This window comes from Excalfactoria chinensis, chromosome 19 (assembly GCF_039878825.1).
Source record: "Excalfactoria chinensis isolate bCotChi1 chromosome 19, bCotChi1.hap2, whole genome shotgun sequence".
Lineage (NCBI taxonomy): Eukaryota > Metazoa > Chordata > Aves > Galliformes > Phasianidae > Excalfactoria > Excalfactoria chinensis.
In genome coordinates, this window is record NC_092843.1 from 4328805 (window position 1) to 4351947 (window position 23143).

At 41.8% G+C, this 23143-nt stretch overlaps 1 protein-coding gene across 1 annotated transcript; it reads left to right on the forward strand.

Moving 5' to 3' along the window:
* Positions 1-15: 15 nt before the first annotated feature.
* On the forward strand, positions 16-21463 carry RPA1 (replication protein A1). The gene is made up of 17 exons (XM_072353380.1): positions 16-161; positions 368-415; positions 506-584; positions 1578-1686; positions 2437-2525; positions 6289-6375; positions 7355-7487; positions 8345-8447; positions 9552-9620; positions 9765-9957; positions 11120-11259; positions 12910-13058; positions 14309-14441; positions 15468-15644; positions 16890-16997; positions 20040-20126; positions 20451-21463. The coding sequence occupies exons 1-17, from the start codon at positions 129-131 to the stop codon at positions 20556-20558; spliced, it is 1845 nt and encodes a 614-aa protein (XP_072209481.1). The 5' UTR covers positions 16-128; the 3' UTR covers positions 20559-21463.
* The last annotated feature ends 1680 nt before the right edge of the window (positions 21464-23143 follow it).

Below are 23143 nucleotides of genomic sequence, written 5' to 3' on the forward strand. Positions count from 1 at the left end.
TGACTTTGAGCGCGCGCGCGGCGCGATGGTAGAGACGCGCCGGAAGGAGGAGCGCGGCTCGGGGCGGCGGGAGGATTTGGCGGCAGCAGCGGAGGAACGCGGGGAGGAGAAGAGAGCAGAGCTGAACCATGAGCGTGCGGCTGAGCGAAGGAGCCATCGCGGTGAGGGACTATGGGGAGCCGGGAGCTGGGATGGGTCTAGGAGTGAAGGTTGAAGGGGGAACGTGAGGACTGCGTCACGTCTGGGCTTGTGGAGGAGGGCCGGGGGGAGGGAAGGGAGCGGGAAGAGGCCCAGTGCTGCCCGTTGGGCCTTTTCACCTCAGAGTTTGGTCTCAGCACCGTCTTCAGGCTCTTCCTCTCTTTTCTAGGCCATAATGCAGGGAGAGAACATCAGCAAGCCCGTGCTGCAAGTCATTGTGAGTACTGGGGTTGCTAAAGGCATCGTTGTGTGGTTTTGAAGAACTTAAGGAAATAACCAGAAGTGACAACTTGGTGTTTTCCCACAGAACACACGGGCTATTGCCACAGGAAATGGGCCTCCGCGGTACCGGGTGCTGATGAGCGATGGGGTGAACACGCTCTCCTGTGAGTATGAGGTGTTTGTAAGTGTGGTGTTGCCAACGGGGCTGCAACTTCAGTATAGCGTTCAGGGTCCGTAGCAATCAAACCAGTACAGAAGGAGAGTGGGCTGTGTATGGGGAGCACAGGCTCTGCCTCAAGTGTGCAGCTGCGTTGTAACGCTCAGGCCATTCTATGTGTGGTTTTGTAATGCTGATTTTTAAAGTCATCTAACTCAGTCTTCTTCTGACAGTAGTATATGGTCATAAAACCGTATCGTTTAGACTAGATATTAGAAAGAAATTCTCTACTGTGAAGGTGGTGAGACACTGGTTGCCCAGGGAGGCTGTGGATGCCCGCTCCCTAGAGGTGTTCCAAGCCAGGCTGGACGGGGCTGTGAGCAACCTGGTTTAGTGGAAGGTGTCCCTGACTGTAGCACGGGTGTTGGAACTGGATGGTTAAAGGTCCCATCCAGTCCAAACCATTCTGTGAATCACAGAGATTGGAGATCACCAAGTCCAACCCACTTCCTAAAGCAGTTTCCTGACAATAGCTTGAACAGGAAGATGTCCAAGTGGGTCTTGAATATCTCCAAATGAGAAGACTGCACCAGCTCCCTGGGCATCCCTGTTCCATTGCTCTGGCACCCTCACAGTAAAGTTCTTTTGTGTGTTTTAATGGAACTTCCTGTGTTCCTTTCCAGTTTTTGCCTGTTGTCCCTTGTCCTGTTGCTGCACACCGCTACAGAGCCTGGTCCCATCCATTTAGCTCCCACACTTTCAGTATATACGAACACTGATTAGATGGGTTATTGCACTCTTAAAAGTTTGGGGAATGAATACAACATAATTTATGTTCAGGGTTGCAACTGATTAGCTGTTACACTGTTTTCTATGTGCTAATTAACTGAGCCAGTTGTAGATCTAATGTGATGCTTGTGGACTGGGAAGGAGGCCAGCTGTGGCAGCCACTTTACTACGAACATGTGTTCATGTCTTTAATGTTCTTCTGTCCCTGTAGCATTCATGCTGGCGACACAGCTGAACCCCCTTGTGGAAGAAGAACGCTTATCAGCACACAGTATTTGCCAGGTTAACAGATTCATTGTCAACAGCTTGAAAGATGGAAGGTACATGCACTTCTTTGAGTATGGTTCTACACAAAGGCAGCTGTGCTAGTGGATGCTCTGTCCTGTGGGACTAAGTGAAGGCCAAATCTTTTTGATTAGGCATTTCTGGAAATAATAAGTGAAGGAAGGAAAGCACACAGTGTAAGCAATTGCAGAAAGTCACTGAGTAATTGAAGGCCTCCAGGTGGAATACTCCAAATTGTACTGCTTCGTTTCTATTCACTTTAAAGTACCTGCTGTGGAAGAGAAGCAGGGAAGGTTGCCTGATGTGAAATCTTTGATCTTTTGTGGGACTTTGAGAGAAGTGAGGTAGGTAAAGCAAGAAGTGATCTGAGAGAAGTGATTGTCCAAAAATGATGTTTGTGTGGGAGAACACGATCTGAACTTCTGCATCTGTTTTCATTCCATGTTTTTGTGTAGGAAATACAACTTCTTTTTGAGGCAGAGTGGATTCTCTTAAGAAATTTGGCATGGTTTTAATGCTTTTAAAACACTATTGTTTCAAGGCATTTCTGTGTGCCTGTTCAGCCTGCTGTCAGTGTCCTTGGTGAAATGTGATACTTTTTCAAGTCTACTTGTACAACATGAGAAGGTTAAGTTGATAGTGGAGAGCTTTTGTTTTCCACGTTCCCTTGTACAAAGAATCAGCCCCTAGTGGCTGGTTCTCATATCTGCACGAGAAGGATTCTCGGAGCCTGATAGACTTACAGAGGGAGCGTGTCTTTATTACTGTCTATTTTGTGTTTGTAGGAGAGTGGTTATACTGATGGATTTAGATGTTCTGAAAACTGCTGATATGGTTGGTGGGACTGTTGGCAATCCAGTGCCGTACAACGAAGGTGAGTATCCTCTATAAACAAAAACCTCTTGTGAGCAGGCTGCCTGTTATCACACTCTTTCAGCTATCTGTTTCTTTCTTCTCATATAAAAAGAAGCAGTCAAGCATGTGCGACTCCCTTATGCTTGGAACAGAAATGTCCTCATCTTGAAAATCCTTACTGTCTGTGTGACACAAAGTAGGGTTTGTTCATATTTTCATAAGCTCAGCATCTTGGCTGAAGCTTCCATCTCTGAGGGGTATTGAGAAGTGTCTGTGCTTTGTGTTAGCATTGACAGGTTTGTATTATGTGTTAGCGGTCTTTATGTTGAAATCCAGTGAGTGTGTGAAAGCTGTTCTGTATCTCTTGATAGTGAGTAACCAAGGAAGGTAGGATTTCTTCTATCTGGAAAGAAAATGTCGGGAGGAAGATGTAATAATGATCTATAAAACTGTAAGATGGCACAGAGGGGATGAGTAAAGAATGATGAATCTTTCTTTTCTAAATCCATCTGATACTCTTTTAGTTCTCATATGATCAGCCAACAGCTCTAAAACAAAGGCTGTACTGCACCTCTCAGACAGCACACAGCTAAATTATAGAACATGTTGCTACGTGAGGTAGGTGCCAAAAACTGGCACAGGTTCAAACAGCAATTACGTGCCAAAAAAATAATAATAACCCATTAAAGGCCATTAAATGTAACAATGCATCCTCAGCATGAATGGAAGCACTGAAACTGAAATTGCCCAAAGTAGATAGGTGACTTATGGTTATGGAAACATGGCCAGCATGCAGGCTGTCCTGAGCACCTGTTCCTGCCGTCTGAAAAATGTTGATGTTCTGGATGGCCCTTGGGCTGACCTGTTGTGAATTATTAGTTTGACGTGGTGTGAATAACTGCGTTCTTCTTTTTCATGTGCTAAATGAGTTCTCAGGCAAATGTTTTTTGTTCTTTTTTTCCAAGATAATGTATTTTTTTTTCCCCTGAGGTGTTCAGATCTACGTTCCCTTCTTGGAGTTTTTTATTTTTCCAGACAAGAGAGAGGATAATAAAATGCTTAAAGAAAATATTTGAGCTTCTCCACTGTTGGCACACGTACAGATAATGGCTGAAATTCAACAGCAAATAGCTTTTTTTTTTTCATGGAATTTTTTTTGCTTGTCTTTCTCTTGGTGGAAATGAATCAATTTGCTTTTACTGTTAAGGAACCACACAGTAGTGACAGCAATTTCTGTAAGATATTTTGGACAAATGGTGGTACATAACTGCAATTCTGGTTTAAGATCTACTTTACTAACTGAAGTAGAAATTAGACTTTGTTGCCAAGACATCTTTCTTCATCAACTTTCCTTTTTTCCTGGGGAATTAGAGATGCATTTGTTAAATGAGCCTAAAGAATCCTTTGTTCCTCTGGTAGTTACTTAGCTAATTGCTGTTTAAAAAATGTGTTGACATCTGAGATTTTATGGCTTAATCTCACAGTTGCTGTAGAGACCAAGATTTTTGGAGCACCTATTGAGCAGACTGTATTGTCTTTCTCTTGTATCACTTGCCTGTGCGATACAGGAGCACGTTTCTTGTGAACTATGGCGTTCTTGTCATATTGTTGCTTAGAAACAACAGAGTATCTTCTGTCTTATAGAACTGAGCCAAAAATGCTTCCTTAAAGAGTATAAATTCTGGTAAAATTGAAGTTATTTTGGTTCAAGTTCTGTTCTTCACTTTGACATACAAGAGTACTCAACAATGAAGGCCTCAAATATAGATGGTTAAGAGGTGCCAAATTGGCTGCACGATATATTTCACTTTAACACCAACACAATCATACAGAATTCACACAGTGGTGGTGTTAGGGTTCATTTGGTTTTAACATCAAATAATGTTTCAGTTACAGAAGTCTTACTTTAAATACTGATCTCAAGTCTTTCCTACCCCAGAAGGACTCAGGCAGTAAGGAGATTGCTTTTGGCCACTTTGCCGTTGAGCAGTAGGTGGTTAATCTGCCTAACAAGGAAGCTGGAGATGCAATCTTCTTGATACATACCATAAAAACTTCTCAGGCAGCTTTTCATTATAGTATTGAAAATTAAGATTGAGCAGTTTAGTTCTTTGTACAAAGCTACATGGTAATGTTATTACTGTCATTAATCTCATTGAAATTGCTCTGATGTTGGACTTCATTCTTACTGTAACAATTACTTGCTACTTATGTTTAATTTCTGTCATTAATCTTTCAGTGTGGAAATGCTTGTATACTTATACATTTGCTTTTCTTCCTGCTCTTTCCACCATTGCTTTTTGGTGTGTGTTCTTTCAAAGTGCATCTCCTCCTTCTTCCTCCGTTTGTGCTGCAGCTCAGCCCTGGGACAGAGACATAGCAGGGCCTCTCCATAACACTGTTGGGGCTACGTCTACTTCATTAGACTGGGCTGTGTAGCCAAAAGTCTTGGGTTCTATTAAGCCAATACATACAGCAGGAACGTGACAAGGTATTGGGTTTCCTTCTCATGCACATTGCTGTTCTTGCAACTTCTTTCCCTGTCCAGGCATATTTTCTCTTAAGTGTTGTCCTCTTCCTCTTGCAATGAATTTGGGGCTGAGCACTGACTCAGTCCTCTGAGTAAGTGAGGCAGCTGAAGGAGGGGGAACTCTGGCTTCTCCATCTAGTGGATTCTGCAGTAAGTGCACGTTGCTGTTTGACGTCATGCTGTTGCTAGGCAGACTCCTGTCACTGCTGCAATGACAGGAGCAGGGTGGTTTTGTGCCAGTACCTTGGTCTGGATTAAAAGTAACCAGAGGGCTACCTGTGTGGAGTAAGCAGTATCAGTCTGTGTTTCTTCAGAGCAGTAGTGTCCTTCTGTGCTATTCTTTCTTGCCATTCTGATCTGGGATTCTCTGCTTTGTTCCTTGTGATGCTTATGGGTTCGAACTCACTTCTTTTCCACTTTCTGCACCCCCAGATCAGGGGGGCTTTGCCTGCCCTGGCCTAGGATGTCCTTCAGATTGGTGGCTGAAGTGTTAGCTGTGTCCTAAGAGACAAAAGGTGTTGGGTATTTAATGATCTGGAAGCAAAATATGTTGGAAAAATAGTTGTTTCTGTAAGTTAACTCAGTTTTCAACCTATGGATTGTTTTGCAGTGTAATGTTTTTCTATGTATGTCACACTGTACTTGTGATTTATTAACAGATACAATCCAAGTAAAAGCCCTGTAGCCTAAAAAATACACAAGATGTACTCACTGTGGCATGCTCCGTATGCAGTATGCTGTTGTATCCCAAGAACCCCCACACCACCCCCCATCATTTCTTCATATTTTGGAAATAAAATGTAACAAGTGTTTTCTATAACTGCAGGTTTGACTTTACTCAGTGGTTTTTTGGTCTTTTCTGAATTTCAAGGAGATCACTCTATGGGTTTTTTTTGTTTTTAAGGGCTTGCTGTTAGATAGTAGCAGAAACTACCTGTCAGAGCAATAGAAGCCTATAAAAACTGAGAAGTTGTCAGGGTTACTTCAGTGCTGTCCTTTTAAATAACTGTCAGTGCTGAGTTCTCCTTAAGTAGAAAGCAGTTGCTTGGGGAAAGAGATCTGACTGAAAGTCCTCTGTGTTAATATTGTTTAACAGATAGCTTACTGCTGCTGTGCCCTGTAACACCTGACTTTTAGCGTGTTCAAAATCCTGTTTTCATGCAAACCTAATTTCCTGAAAAAGGCTGAAGGGTATTTTTTAATTACTCTGCTCCCTACTCTCCTAAATGGTCTCTTTCAATTTGATTACCAGGGCAGGGACAGCAACGTTCTTCAGCTCCAACAGCCAACACAGCACCCAACAAACCACAGCAACAGAATGGCAGTTTGTCAGTAGCAGGTATGAATAATCCTGGGTGAGATTTCTGCTTTCTATTTGTGCACAACGAAACATTAAAAAACAAACAAAACCCCCCTTTCCATAATAATGTTGCAGAAGAAACTACATCAGACAAACCTGTAGCTTGAAGAGATGAGTTGTCTCAAGAGAGGCTACTGTCATTTGAATCTTAAAAATAAAATCTACCTCATCTTCCTCCCCCTTATCCAAGTAAAACAAATAGGAAGCAGCTCTGACAAAGCAGCATGAACTGAACATCTTCTCTGATGCAATTCTTGCACTCTGTGGGCACCCGAGTCAGCTACAATTTGTAGCAGGCCAAAAGTTGTGTTGTCAGTGCTGAGCTATTGAGGCCAAACAGCTTATGTGGTGCAGGCTGCGTTTTGATCAAGATTTTAAATAGCAAGATGCTGAAAAAGGCAAGCAACCTGTAGGCTTATATTTAAAGCCATGAGGTTATCAAAGTCCAACCCTTGGTGCTGCTTTCTCTGTGGTGTTTAAGAATTATTTTGGTATTTTGAAACTGCAAAATTTTGACACTTGCTGTTCCATCAGAAAGCAAGTTATCATCAGCTTTAAGGACAGGAAGGAAAAAGCCTCTACATTTATACATTAACAAGATTCTGTTTAGAGTAGTATTGCCTTACATCAGGAGGAGCTTTGGTTGCGGGGTGCCATTCCTTACTTGTTTGTCCAAGTGTAGATCCAGAGTGTGCCACATTTAAGAGAATTAGCTGCCAAGTGGTTGTTTGCCACCTAGACTGACTCTGACCACATCTCCACCATCACTGTATGTGCTTTTAAGGTCTAAGTGAGTCTTGCTTGCAGCCTAATAAATTGATGTGACCAAGAATAGGAGTGATTCAACAAACTTTTCTATTGTAGCACACTGAGTGAGTTGATCTTAACCTGCATTTTGTCTGCATGGCTGAAAGGCTGTGTGCTTTGTTGTGTTTATTTTATTTTCTCTTTTTGGAAGGTTCTGCTGCTCCGAAGTACCACGCTCCTTCAAACCAGTTTAGTAAAGCCAGCGCTCCCAGCTCAGTGAAGACACCAGGGGGAACACAGTCCAAAGTAGTGCCCATTGCCAGCTTGAATCCATACCAATCTAAGTGAGTTGTAATGGTTTGCCAGGTATTTCTGGCTTTATCGTATGTACAGAGATGCATGAATCTCATAAATCATTATTTATTACGTTTGGTTTTTATCTGTTAACGTAGAGGAGAGGTACAGAGAAACAGGGCAACAAAGCCATAAAACCTACAGAAACAGCTGCTCGGGTTTTGGTCTTTGTTTCATCAACACTCTGAAAGTCTGAGATTTTTGGTGTAGTTACCCTGCTGAGCTTGATAGCTTTTTAATATTTTAGTTGAGAAGCTGTTTGACTCACCTTTTTTTCCTGAAGTCATTTTCTTTTTTGGTGAGGTAATGGCAAAACATCTCAGGTAAGCTATTCACTTTGGCTACTGTTTTGTTGAAAAGCTTGAGGATGTAATTACGTTGTGAATGACAGTTTTTTTTTTAAGTTATGCAAACTGATTTGATTACCTAAGTTTAAATGCAAATCGTATAATTGGGCTCTTGAGTTCTAGCATAGATTTTCAGAACAGGCAAGCTGTTGTATGAGAAATCTACCCTAGAAGAGTGAAAGATTTGAGGCATGCTGCTCTGCAAAAAGATTGTTGGCTGCTGTGTCCTACTGGATGTTTTATGGTTGGCTTTGTTGTTGCTTTCTATATAACTTGCTGCCTTTAATGGTCGAGGACATTAAAATAGCAGCAGAAAGGCAGGTAGAATTGCTGAGGTGCAGTGGAAAAATTGTGGCTTTTTAAATAGTGTCATTTCAGTTCCTAAGGTAAATTCAATCTCTTCTAAAAATAAAATAGGAAAAAAAAAAAAAAAGACAAACACCAAACATATATAAATAAAAGAGGACATTGAACAGCTCTTATTTCTTGCACAATTTCAGGTGGACCATTTGTGCTCGTGTTACCCAAAAAGGGCAGATCCGCACGTGGAGCAACTCCCGCGGTGAAGGGAAGCTCTTCTCTATAGAGCTGGTAGATGAGAGTGTAAGTGTTCTATGTTGGGAAAAAGATAACGTATGCCAGACGCTGATGAGCCCTTCATAAAGGCAGAATAGAAGAAATAAAGTGTGTTATAGAAAATGTGTTTTTTTTATTATTATGACTGAAGTTCATATTCTGTATTCATTAACTCGAACATCAGTGATCCAGCCCTGATCCAGAATGAAGTCTTAAATGTATGGCGTTACTGATTATTTTTCATCAAAGTCTATAGCGTGTGACTCAATTTTTGCAGCTTCAAAATACGGTTGTTTAGGGAAACAGACAACCTCATACTTTGTTTGTCATCATTTCCTTTCGATTGGGAATGAGCTCTCATCCTTACTTAGATACACGGTACAAAACAAGGAGTGAAAGGAGCGTCGCCTCCAAGTTATAAGCTTTCATTTTCATGAGGAAATCAGGCTATAAATTATTGTAATACTCGGAGATTTCATCTGCGCTTTGTTTGGGGAATGGTATCTGGTTAATCCAACTAAACTTGCCGTTTGTCAAACCTCTTATCAAATTACCGCCTTCTGTCGTGAAAACAAACAAGATTCTGCAAGATTATATTTAGTATAAAATGTGAGGTTAATAATGTAACATGTTGTCATCAGCCATTTGTTTTCTCCGCATACTTTTAGTAGTCAAATGTAAAAACAACAAAAAAAAATTAGGGGATTTATAGTTGTTATTAATTATTACTTAAGGACTTGGCATTGTTTATGAGCAGGACTTAGCTCGAGATACTGTGTGTTAACTTGTGGAGTTAGGTGATCTATTCAAACTTTTCTTTCCTGTAACGTCAATTAATGCTAGTTTCAACAGTACTTGTTCAGTGCTGTCTGTGTGATAGTAATTCTGGAGCTCTAGGGATGCTAATGAGACTTGAATCTGAGAATTGATGGTCAGGTGTGGAACATGTCATTCTAGCTTTAACTGTAAATGGAAGGAGAGCACTGTCTGTTTCTCAGGTGTCTGGAGATAGCCTGGCAGCCCACGCTGTCTGTAGAACTGATGCTACTTAACACAGTTAAGGATTTCTTAATATAATTTATTTACTTATGCTGAATTTCAGTTCTGACTGCCTCTCCTATTTTCCTGCAGGGCGAGATTAGAGCTACTGCATTCAATGATCAAGCAGACAAGTTCTTTCCTCTGATTGAACTCAACAAGGTATGGTGGTGTTGTGCTATCATGGTTTGACATGAGCTAGAAAAGAGGCACTTTAGCATAGCAAGGATTTTTAAAGGTGATCACAATCTATTTCCTCTGTCTGACTTCTGATAATATCCACTGTTTCATTTCTTTCTCCTCTAGGTATATTATTTTACCAAAGGCAATTTGAAGACTGCTAACAAGCAATATACAGCTGTTAAGAATGATTATGAGATTACATTCACTAATGAGACTTCGGTTGTGCCCTGTGATGATGCCCAGCATCTTCCATCTGTTCAGTTTGATTTTGTATCCATCTCTGACTTGGAGAACACACCGAAAGACTCAATTGTCGGTCAGTCTGAGTAGGGAAATGACATGCTGTAAGACTTTGAAACTTAGTATTGTGAATAGTGGGGAGGCAGCGAGCAATAGAAGGCGATCTTTTGGGCTGACTTAGCCTGTGGTGGTTGCTGTTAAAAATGCCTTGGGCAATTTTACGGTTAAAGTATCTTTATCCTGTTCTGCTAACAGTTTATACTGATTTCTCTGCAAAATTGTGCTTCAAGCTAAAGACAGTAAACGCTACTTGTTTATTGTCTTACGATCATTGTTTTCCATGGAAAAGGGCTGGAAGAAAAGTGTCCTTGCTCATCACGTGTGTGTTTCATACCTTCCATGGTCTTGCTTGCTTTCACTATCTAATTATCTCGGTAGTGATTTTTGGCATACTGCATTGCATCCAAGTCCAAATTGCATGACTGTTTTGGCTTGCTTTGTGAAGTATTGGAGGTTTGTTTTTCTGTAATTTGTTGGGCAGAGTCCTCCGGAAAAATCAGAGGCTTGGGTGGGGGCGAGGGAGCTCAGGTTTCACAGGCACAAAGATGCATGTGATTCAGAAGCATTCAGCTAGGAATTTTAAAGGTAGACCTATGATGTTCAAAACAGCTTTTTATTAGGGAGCGCAAAGGGCATTGCATCTGCTCTTGCTGCCAAAACGTGCCAGCTTCACAAGAAGTACAGCATGGTTTGGTTTGGGAGCGACCTCTGAAGGTCATTTAGTTCAACCTCCAAAACTTGAACAAGTTGCAGCTTCTGGTCTAGGGGGCTGCAGCAAGGTGTGCTTCTTCGTGTTAGTCATTTTGGAGCCCTGTGCCTGAGAGCCTTCTGCTTAACCAGCAAGGGTATGTTTAAGCACAGCAAGAATCGGGGCTGAAGTCCTTTGGCAGCATGTGATGGAATAAGAGATTGTGATGCCTTGATCTCTTTCATGTGGCGAGGCTTGCATTCATGAATATCTTAATGAATTCGTCAACAAAATTAAAGCACTGAAGAATTCTGTAGTGGAGCATTTCTGCCATAATACACTTAATTTCCATATCAGATTTGATTTGAATAGGGAGCTGGGATATTACAAGGTAAAAATCTGACACTAGGAATGATTTCTTCTCTTGTGGTGTTGTATTCCCCAACTGTGACCCTTGAGCAGCTCTAACTACATTGTAACTCTTTTGCAGATGTAATTGGAATTTGTAAGAGCTATGAAGATGTCACTAAAATTGTAGTGAAAGCTAGCAATAGGGAGGTATCGAAGAGGAATGTGCATCTGATGGATACATCAGGGAAACTGGTGACAGCTACGCTATGGGGAAATGAGGTATGTGCTCTCTTACCTGTTCTTAAGCAAAGGTTTCTTTGTGTAGGGTGAAGAAATACACGCTCTTGTCATCTAAGATGGGCAGAGTACTGAGACAGAGTCCTAGGTGTTGGAGGATCAGGGGTAGAGAGAAGGTGAAAGACTGTCTGGTTTCATTCAGGTGTGATGTTCATAACCTTTTTCTGACAGACTGCTGACATGATCTGACTAATGTGTTCTGAACAACTGCAGACATGACGTCTCAGGCACAAAGACTGTAGATAACAGGTTTCTGGTTTAGAAAAGGGTATGAGTTGTGGTTTGATCATGGAAAAGCCCGATGGCTACAGATGTCTTGTTTGTGAGGAGCTTTATTCTTAGGGTAGGATACTTGTTATCTGAATAAACTGCTGCTAAACTAGGGGTTTGAAAGGCTGTATCTCAGACTAAGAGTTTAAAATGTCAGAGCTTTGGGAATAGAAAGTTTGTGTAGTTACTGTGAACTGCTCCTTTATCTTGATAACAAACTGCTTTGTTTTCCAAGGTGTAGATACTTAGGGATTTATGTTCTGGTCTATAAAATGGGAGTCATCCTGCCAGCCTGGCAGTGGTGCCTCGTGGCTAAATGATCAAGTGCTCTGATGCTGTAGGTGGCTGAACATTGTTAACCATCTGCTGATATAAATGAAGTAAACTAAGGTTCAGTATCATGAAGTTATGAGGTCGAACCAGCTTGTTATTGAAGAGCTTGCTAGTTATGAACATCTTGTGTAACTCTTGGATCAGGGGTCTGTAATTTAGAAAGTTAAATGTTTGCTTTGTTGTAGAGTAAAAGTAACATAAGCATTGAGGGGAAGTGACTTATGGCTTGCGGCTGGCACACCTAGCATTAGAGTCCATATCTCCCCAATAACTCATTGCCTTATCTGTCAAGGTGTGTGTTCTTTTTGTATCTCATGGATACAGCAAGTGCTTTTGCTAACTCCAGCTCATTTGTGGTCCATAAGCACATGATCCTTTCCTTGCTTGTTAAGTGGTGTGGTGTCCAGGAAATCTATACCTTTCATAACCTCTCTAGTGCTGAGAGATTATTTGTTAGTGTCAGACTTCAGTTGGATAACAAACTGATAGAAACTGAACAGCATTAAAGCAGCTTTATGAGATTAAAAACAGAAAACGGAAAGCTGAGGAAAGTGTTTGGTCAGCATACATATGCTTAAGCTGCAGGTGAAGAGACACGATTGTCTCAGTCAAGCCAATTGAGTAATTTGATGTTCCATAGAGATTAATTTGACCAAATAACCCGTTTGGAGAAACCTTTATTCCCATAGCCCATCTCCCAATCTAAAATCCTTGTTTAAAACTCCTGATGGAGATGATCAGACCCTTTTCTCTAAACTGGTGGTGCACAGCTTCTGCACTGATAGAGGGATTCTCCACTTCCTCAAGAAATGGGGTGTTAGGATTATAAAGCTGTTGGCTGCATTTCCTAAACTCCCAGTGCTGCTGTCTAAAACCATACCTCCCAACTGTAGTAAGATGGTCTGACTTGGGTTTGGTCTTTTGCCATGATCTGTGAACTATGACTGCAAGTATACTGTAGCATGCTTACTAATGCTTTCTGTTGTTTGGTTTTTGTTTGTTGTTTTTGTTTGTTTTCCACACATGCAGGCTGAGAAGTTTGATGGTTCCAGACAACCCGTGATAGCCATCAAAGGAGCCCGAGTCTCTGATTTTGGTGGTAGAAGCCTGTCTGTTCTGTCATCGAGTACAGTGGTTGTCAACCCTGATAGCCCAGAGGCTTTCAAGCTCCGAGGATGGTATAACTGTGTGCTTGTGTTGACTCATTTCTCCTGCTGTGGAGTATTTGTTTTATTCTATTTATTTACATTTGAGCAGTCTATAGAGCACTGAAGAAAGGGAGCATAGGCTGTGGTTTCCAGGCTTATAGAAACTTCTCTTCCTTGGAAGCCCTGTTCACTCTGAAAACCTGTAATTCCATGACAGATGCTGGAAGAAATAAAATAGGAGTGTAGCTCATGCTGATCCAAAGTCTTGGAAGACTGCAAGAAATCTGGTTTTTGACCAACTCTATTTTCTGATTAACAGAGAGGACAGAGTTTTGTTGCATCCTCTGTTAATATGAACTGCGAGAACTATGTTGGCTTCTTAGTGCCTATCCCTTAACAGATATTTTCAATTAACAAAATGACACTTTTATTTTTATCAGGAAAACCAAGTGACTTCTTAGTGCTTCTTTGCTGCTTCTAGCGTAGGTAGTTGCTAAATTATCTGCTATAGCTACTAAGGCAGTGAGATTTGGTGCGTGTGCTAATGGGGTGAAGTCCCTACTGCGTCACTTATTGTGAATCCTGGGCTCACATTCTACCCAAATCCTTTAAACGTGCATGAAATATTTGTCGGCGTTCTCCATTATTCAGATTGAGCAGAGCTGCTTCAATACTTCAGAGGGTTGTTGGAGATGAAATTGATTGTGGGTCTTAGCTATTGCTGTCACATTTTAATTACATTCCGTTTTTGAGTTCTGTTGGTGTTTCTCAAATCACAAAAGACGCTGAATGGGATAATAGTACAACCTTTTTCAGAAAAGGAGTGCTTTCTTATTTTAACACAGGAGGCATAATTTGTTCAATGCTATTTGCTTTTCCTTTTGAAGCTGCTGCAATGATAATGGTAGCGTGTAATTTAATTTTAATTATGGAAATATCTTGATGCCCTTAAATCTTGTTATCTGACTGCCTTTAAGAAGCATGCAGTGCGTGGTTTGACCACTAGCTGGCAAACAAATTGCAGTTATATAGAACAAAGCTGCCTTCCTTTTGTGGGTTTATAAAATACTATGCTAATTAAGTCAGAGTATTAACTTATTCTGAAATGCTATTTTTGTTTGCAGTATACACAAATTACTGTAATTGTTTCCTTTGCAATCATTGATTTTAAGGAAAGAAAAACAAAAAATCCTTCGTGTATTAAGTACATGAAACTAAATGTAAGCTTATGATAAGGTGGACTGCCATCCCAAAATAGCAATGCATCTTTGTGGTTCCAGGTTTGACTCTGAGGGACAGCTTCTGGAATGTGCCTCCATCTCTGATGTGAGAGGTGGGTCAGCGTCAGGGGTGGCTACCAACTGGAAAACTTTGTTTGAAGCCAAATCAGAGAGGTTGGGACAAGGAGATAAGGTAAGGCATGGCAGCTGACTGCAAGCCTTGTGTGTTTGAGGGGGTGGGAAGAAAACCTTGGTGTTCTGCTTATTGGGAGAGTCCAGTTGTTGGGCTGTGTGCTTATTCTGTAAACAAGAAAAACCAAACAAACCGAAGCACTGAATCCAAGTCCCTTGCTGATGTTGCAACACGATCCTAAGTGTACAAGAGGTTTCTAAGTCTTGGATAAATAGTGCCAAATAGACCACCCCAAAGATACTAATATAAATAGCACAAAGTGTTGTAGGGCATTTTGAGGAAGGGTTTTCAAGGCAGGCTTGCTCAATAGAAAATCTAGACCCAGGTCTGTAGTTTTCTAGCCTGGTAGCCTTCTTAGGCTTAAAATGCTTCTTGACTTGTTCCAGTCCATTTTTGAAAGCATATAATTGTTTTTTTTTCCAAAATGTTAGCACTAAGCCATTCAGGATAGAGACAAACTTTGATCTAGATAAAGAACTTCCACAGGAAATAGCTGAATTACCAGTGCCTTTCTTGCATGTGGTTCTTAACCCCTGTTCATCTGCTGAAAGACTTGACTGTGGTCTTAAACCATTAGGGTGATGATTTTAGTGTGGTGAGTGGGTATTTTGTTCTGTGGGCTATAGTTTAATCAAACACTTATCTGTAATACTACACAGTAGGCTTTCTGGTTTTTGTACTGACTCCTAAAAGAAGCAGAGGAAAGTGCAGGATCTTAATCCTGTGAAAAAGTAGAGATTTGAACAGACACAATGGAGAAACAAATGTGCTTTATCTGAAGAAAACCTAGCAATCGGAGTTCCCTGCAATGGAAACACAGAATAATCTTGCTCTAGGGGCTTTATTTAACATAATGGAAGCCTGGAAATGATTGCGACAGGGGTTGATTTACAGTTTTCCAATAATCCATAGCTGTTAAGCTTTCTAATCCTAAATATCCAAGTATGGATGCCTTGCTTTGTAGTTAATTCAGAATTGGAAAACACTGAGTATTTTGAGGCTAATGTTGCACACTCACTCTCCTAGGCGGATTATTTTAGCTGTGTGGGCACAATAGTACATCTGCGGAAAGAGAACTGCATGTACCAGGCCTGTCCCTCTCAGGATTGCAATAAGAAAGTGATAGACCAACAGAATGGACTGTATCGTTGCGAGAAGTGCGATCGTGAATTCCCCAACTTCAAGTACCGCATGATGCTGCTGGTAAGTGAGCTGATGAGGGCAGGCAGGGCTTCTCCCTGCTCTCCCTGGGCAGTGCAGATAGAAGTCTTTGGAGGGAACAGGGCATTAGGCTGCTGTGTTTGCCAGAGGTGCCTGTGGGTTAGAGAGTATTGAGGTGACTCGTGTCTGTACCTGGGTGAGGAATGTTTCATTGAGCTGATAAGCAGTTTGTTTTCCTAGCTCTCCAATTAAAAGCTTTTCTCTTTGCCAAAAAGTTGATGCTAGCTCAGTTGATTCTGGTTTCCAAGTGTACTATGCAGTGCAGAGTACAGATGGCCTACGCCTCTTCAGTAGTGAAGATAAACTGAAGTAAAATGGCATTTCTGGAGAGCAGTAATTGCACTTTTACAGCTGCTACCTATATTTAGTACATTTTCTTTTGTAGGTATTGTTCTGTCTCAGGCTTTAATGGAGCCTGCTTCGAAAGGCAGTGAGGATTATTATTGTGATGCCTGCTTACCCCATAAGCGTTGAACCTTCTTCTGTTTTTACACTGCACATTTGAGTTGTATCTGCTTCTTAGAAATGCTGTGCCAGGTGGGCATGCAGAGAGAACTATCCCTGCAGTCTCACTAAAACACAAACTGCTTCTGAATAATTTCTAGCAGATAACTTCTAGGAATACACAAACTACTTAATGTAGCAGAGTTGCTCTCCTAGAATATAAAAGGGATACTGAGGTTACAATCAAGGCCTTCGGAACAGTTTGTCTCCTATTTTTTGCATTCCTAATTGTCAAAGCAGCCTCACACAGATGAGTCTGGTGCTTGATCTGTTTATTGCTCTGTCTTGTCCTTGAACATTTTGATAGTTGTCTCATAACGTAGCATCACATGTATTTATGCCCGAGTTCTAAATAAATGCAGGTCTCAATCTTGCTGGTGTCACCCTTGGCTGTTACTGTTCTGGGCTACCTGTTCATACTCATAGCTCATCACTGATAGAGGAAAAGGAGCTGAATATCTATCGGTGTTTATCGCAGTGATCTTGTTGGCCTCTTCTTGTGACACAACATGCTGACAATATTAACGTGCTTTAAATGATTCTGACGTTCTGTTGAGCTCTTTTAAAAAGCAAAATAATAAGTGTCTTCCACCCTCAGTGATGGGAAGTGCACAGGGTTCTTGAGCTGTGAAATAAATACTACTTTTATCTGTTGCTCATAGAAGACAGTGCAACTGGATGGAATTACTTGTTCATGGGTTTTTTGTTGTTGTTTTTTTTTAGGTGACCATTGCAGACTCTCTAGATTACCAGTGGGTGACTTGTTTCCAGGAGTCAGCAGAATTCATTCTTGGGCAAAGCGCTACTTTCCTGGGAGAGCTGAAGGAAAAGGTCAGTCTGTTACCTTATTACATTTGTAGTAAATGCTGAGAAGTGGGTCTGTGTTTTACATACTTTGCTGCTGAACAGACCTCGGAGATCCTCCCGGTAAGGAACTATTCCTGTGATGTTGACAACATCAACAGAGCACAGCTTGGGCAAGATGCAGTTTGCTTGTGGAGAACCAGTGCTGATGCAGCTGGGAGCATGGTCTCATCCCTGTATGCATACCTGCTGTACTTGTAACCCAGTGCAGGGGCATTGGGTTGTGTTTATGTTGCTGTAGTAGAAATCAGTAGCATTATTAAAACAAATACAAAAGGCTCATGTGAAAGAAAGGGATTTTCTGGCTAGAAGAGGGATTTATCTGAGAAGAAGTTGATGTTGCTCATGGTCTGGGCTGATAGGCCAGTTCAGAGGTCCAGTGGCCAAAGGCTTTCTCCAGATGTTGGACTTCAGAATCTTTTACGAGTTCACAAATCATCACTTCTCTCTATTCTGAAGTTCTTGGCAGGGACTTGTTTACTCTTCTCAGGATTATTTTCCACAGGCCATCTGCCTGGAGAACAGAGATTTGCCTGGTTTCCCCCATCGTTTGCTCCCACAATCAGTCTGTCTACCTCTGAGCTCTTTTGGCTGTTAGACTGAAGATCAGCCTGTCCCTGTCACCTGGACCTTGAGGGACAGCTGCCTTCCTGTCCATAGAACCACAGGCTTTAGAGGGCTGACAGCTGTAACACACTGACTGCGGTAGAAAGGACAGGCTGTTTTATTGTACCTAGATTGGAAAGATCTGCACAAAACTGAGGCATGAATGCGAGCAGTGCTGTCCCTCATGCGTTCCAAAAAATTGTTTACAAAACCAAAAAGCTCCGGAACACTTTGTATGTATCTTTGTAAGTAGGCAGGAAGCTTTTTGGACTTGTGTGTCAGGCCATTTCTGAAGGCACTTTTTGCACCACGTATTACCAGAAACTTTGAGGGCAGTACAAAAACCATGACTTTTAAAATAGGTCATTTGCAGAGATGCTTAAGTAATCTTTCTTTGGCAGATTAGAATGGTTTTGAACATGGCTGTAAGCCATTAAATGCTAACAGACAGTATTTTCTTCGCTCTGTCTCTGTGCTTCTCTGCCATGTTTTCTTTTCTTCCCACCAAAATAATCTCCTCTTGCTTTTAGTTGACGACTACACAGTATCTGGTGGGCTTTGTTTTATATTTCTTAATACTGTGGAAAATGCATTAAGTGACATAGACAATTTGTATTGTCTATGAATGCTGCTGCGCTCCCATGCTGAGCCTGTAGTATGGCTGTTCCAGTTGGTGGTTAGCCCATTGCTTGGCTCTGCGATCCCAGGAGGTTGTAATCCTGGTGGTCCTGAGCCATTTCTGTAAAGCAGGACTAGTTTTCCCATAACCCCACACTTATACTCTGTATGGTGAGTGATGCAAAGCTTGTGGTCTGTATGCTACAAGTTTTTTGTGCCATCCTGCAGGCTGGACACCTCTGTTCTGTAGGACGATGTATTCCTAGGGCATTCTAATTAGGTGTGCCTGCACTTCTGAATTTCCATTTTCAGACATTATTATCTTGTCAATATTGTCTTAGTTCAGTCATGCTTAATCTCTGCTAGAGTTCAAACAAAATTTCTTAGTCACTTTTAATGCCAAAGAGAGTGGAGGAGAGACAGCAGATCCTATGCAACCATACAAACATGTAATGTCTTTTGAAGAGCTGCCTAATGGAAACAGCCGGGGATAGAAAATGGAGCATAATATGGAACGAGCCCTTGAGCAGGAATGCTTTGTGTTCCGGGAGAAATTGTTTTTGATTTGACACTTTTACGAGCTTTAAATATGGTACTTGGTGTGTTTTCAGTAAGCTCATCTTAGTGGTTTTTCTCTGAAGACCTCATCCAGTGCCCTGTGAAGTCAGTGGAAATCTTTCCGCTGCTTATAGTGTGTATTGAGTCCACGTACAGCCAGGGACTGTGTGAAGCATGTGCGTGCCAAGTCTTTCATCTCCTTCTCTACCACACTTGTTTGTCTAAAAAGTAACGTGGGGTAGCAGTGACTGGGATGCTAGCAGCATTTTCCGCTCACTAATGGTTGGTATAACTTGTGGCAGAGGTAGAAACAGAAGCCAAATCCTTGATAAAATGTCCTTCCTTATCCTCTAATCCTGATGGTCTCAGGAAAGGGTTTTCAATATTCAGGAAGGATGTGCCAAAATTTTTGCAGTCTGCAGCTTGCTACTTCTGTTTGCTTTCATTTGTTGCACTTTCTGAACCTTAGAAGAATCACAATGTGGTGTAAAATAGCACTGCGCCACGTTCAAACCAGCAGCTTTAACACTTGGAATGAGAGCGAAGGGGATGCTCCACCTTCTCCTGGATGCACTGATCGAGTGTGTTGGGTGGATGAATGTATGAATAATGACACGTCTGCATCTCAGTGGGGCTGCAGCGTTTTTGTGGAACATCAGCAAAGATTTTAAGACGTTTTTACAAGAACAAACTTTCCAATATTCAGCTCATCTGATTCTTTTCTATTGTTTTGACAAATTGTCTGCAATAAATGATGATTATGTTTAGTGCTCATATGGTAATTAGAAGTAGCTTATGTTGTAAAAGTGACATGGCCTTCTAATGGCTATAAAAGATGCTCAAAACATGCATCCACTCTTCTGTAGATCATTGTTTAAGTGGGTCAGTCAAGATATGAAGGATGGATAAGCAGAGAAATTGAACGACTGATAAGACAACTAACAGGGAATTAGTTAGCTCTGTTTGGCTGCAGGCTCGCTGCAATTCTGCCTTATTTTGTTTAGATCTCTAACAAGTTTTTTCCACCTTGAACTGCACTTTCAAAAGCTTTGAGCTGTGATGTTGGCATTTAAACTGGGGGGTAATTTCAGGTCTGTGTGCATGAATGAGTTAGTTAGTTCCTATATTTTGTGAACGCTAGCAAAAGATAAGCTGTTGTGAAGGGTCATGGCACTACCAGAAGCTTGAGTGTGTGCAGCTGGTATCTGTTCTTTGTCCTCCTTGCAGAACGAGCAGGCGTTTGAAGAAGTCTTTCAAAATGCAAATTTCAACACGTATGAGTTCAAGATCAGAGTAAAACTGGAGACGTACAATGTAAGTATCCTCCACAACGCTGCTGTAAGAGATGGCTTCCTCCTCTCGTCTTTGTGGGGTGAAGTTTCAAGTGACTTACAGCAACCACTGTCAATCCTGGGCACCAGAGGAGGATCCTCTGCCTTTAAAGTCATTTCCTCTCTGGTTCCTCCAGCATGGCTGGTTCCAAATGAAAGGCAGTGTAGCTGTTCTGGGAGTTGTCTGCTCTCCCAGCTAATCCTGGTACCACGAACAGTGAGTTACCAGGGCAGAGAGGTTAGAACCAAATGCCTCGGGCACTGAGTATTCTTTCTGCATGCCATTTTTCTTTCTTTCCTTTCACAGGATGAATCTCGTATTAAGGCTACAGCACTGGACGTCAAACCTGTAAACTACAGAGAATACAGCAAGAGGTTGATTGCGAGCATCAGGAGAAATGCTCAGCTAGGATGAGAAGGCTCGTGCTGCTTGATCAAAGCTACAGACTTCCAGGAAATACTCAGAGGATGTTACACTGACTTTTTTCCCTGCTCTACATATGACAATTTGGCATTAGTTACACCGTGCACTGTAGCCCAGTGTAGTGGGCTGAGTGATTTAATGCATTTCTCTGAAGATCTGCCCCCGGTAGCTTAAGAGTGCACCCAATGGCCATGATGCTGTAGACTCTTGTGGTCTATTAAACTATGACAGCACTATAGAGGATCCTCTAGACAGATTGTCAGTATCTTTAGACAAAGCATTCAGAAAATCTGAAGTAACTTTGCTTTCTTGCTATACATAAACCTGAATTACATAACCATTGTGTCGTCTTTGCGAGAAAATAGTGACAACCTTGGCACTTGGACTTGTTCTGCGGAGGATGGGAGGGAGAGTGTCGTGCAGCCTTCAGATCTGGACGAAGGAGAGCGGGTCTATTAGCACGAGTTAGTTATTTTCTGTTGAATTCAAAGGCTTTTTCTTTCCACAGGTGCCATGCAGTTAATGCTTGGAATGGCAATATGGTAGAATTATTAATCAAAGACATATCTTTTATATCTGAAGAATATCCTTCCTTCAGGGTTTAATAGACTGAGTCAGATGGGTCTGATATTAATCAAAATTGTCTCTTCTGAGGAAGGCAGATAAGCATTGACTCTCCATCCCCCAGGGAAATCTAGGCAACTACAAAGCATTGCTTTAGTTTTCACTTCAATTAATACTATAGGTTTTTGACTGATTTCAGCACGCGTTTCCTTCCTATATGTGTTCTGTATGTATGTTCAGTTTGTTAGGTTTTATTTGTAACGATGTTAATCAGAAGCAGGTCTTTCAATGGGGGGGGGGAACTTTGAATAAACACTGTTTAATTCCTGCGTAGTGAATTTTGCTTTCTTTGAACACCAAAGACTTCTCATTACTGGAAAGCAATTAATTAGCTTTCATAATAAGCATTCACTTGGGGGAGATGTTACCTTATTGCTAACTCTAAGGTTAGACCGAAGAAAGGAGACTTCTTTGCCTGATGTTAACGGCATGGAAATGCAGTGATATTTTCACCATTTCTGTGCCTGAGAATGCTGATGAGCTGGCACTTCTGGGATTTTTATTGACGTTTACACAGCAGTCTAAAACTAACCAGGCTTTGAGATTTGTTCAGACATAGAGCTAGTACAGAAAACAGTAATTATGCTACTGGGCTTTTCAGTCAGCAGAGCATGCTAGCTCTGTGTGCTCCTAATCACATTAATTATGTGTTCCCTGGCTGCAGCTCACAGCTTGGCATTTGCTGCACAGCTCCGAGCATCCAGGCAGTGCTGCAGTGGGTCTCTGGTAGCAAAAAACTGGCATGTATTTATTTTGCACTGTTTCCTCGTGTGTTCATGCAGTGCCCTGATTTCCTATTTATCTTCTCAAGTCTCGATGCTTAGGAGCTGTAAATGCCACATCTACTGGTGGACGCGGAGGTTGTTATCCTGGGCCCATTAATTGCACAAACAACCCCTTCTTCTCTTTCAGAATCTGAGGATCGTGGCTGGGTCCTTCTGCTGATGCCTTGAATTTTTTATCCAACTATCTGTTCCCTCTGACCTTGCTTATGAAGCGTTGACGAGGAAATCACCGTCTTCAGCACAGCCCCGGATTGACAAATGGTGGGTTAGCCGTGATCATCTATCTTTCCACTCTGCTAACCAGTCTTTTACTTCTGCTCCTCCTTTCCACTTTGAGGGGACCGAGAGCTGTTTGTGGTAATGCACAAACATCCCCTGAAGCTGTTTCCGAGTCTCGGGCCCGTAGACACTAGGAAGGTTTACGGGGTTGGTGTGTAGCTGCTGGCTCTGCAGCTTTATGAGCCGAAGTTGCACACCTGGGGCGGCTCATTCTCCTGGGGAACGGCTGCACATCCCTCTCGTTGGGTTTGAGGTGGCAGGTATCGGCGCTTATAAGCATTGAAGTGTCTTACAGGAGGAGCTGGGTGACCTTGAGGGCTGCGAGAGAAAATCAACTTTAACAGTTGGTGTGAAAAGTCGTTTATTTGAGGGCTAATAAAAAAAAAAACAACCACCAAGGAACGTGCTATAAAGTGGGTGCTCATTAGTGAGTGAAGTGTTGGAGGGTTTTAATCACGCTTTAATCAGCTAGTATATGATACAAAACATCGAGCTATGTAAAGCAAGGTATTTCTAGTGTAGCTATACAAGTACGATGGGATTATATAAGCCTCTGGTGTGAGATCTCATCTCGAATGCAATGTACGGTTCTGGTCTGCTGCATATAGAGGCAGAATAGAAGCTCAGCTGGGGCGAGTACAGAGGAGGACTATGCGCTGAGTAGGAGAACGAGGATCTTTTTTAGGAGGGGACTGGAAGAGCTAATTTAGCAAAACGAACCCTGAGAGGGGAATATGGCTTCCTTCTTACATAAAACATAATGAGGGAAAACACAGATGAAGGCAAACGCAGATGAAGGAGCACGTAGCTGAAGGTCTTGGCTATTGCCTTCCCCTGATCGCAGGTTGGAGCTGCTGAAGTTGATTGGTTAATGAGGAGGTTGTCAAT

Bases quoted from the DNA above. Each gene is read 5' to 3' on its own strand.
- RPA1 (XM_072353380.1), top strand. From the start codon at position 129: ATGAGCGTGCGGCTGAGCGAAGGAGCCATCGCG. The intron at 1,687-2,436 runs GTACATGCACTT...TTGTGTTTGTAG, and splicing joins AACAGCTTGAAAGATGGAAG to GAGAGTGGTTATACTGATGG. The intron at 16,998-20,039 runs GTCAGTCTGTTA...TCCTCCTTGCAG, and splicing joins TGGGAGAGCTGAAGGAAAAG to AACGAGCAGGCGTTTGAAGA.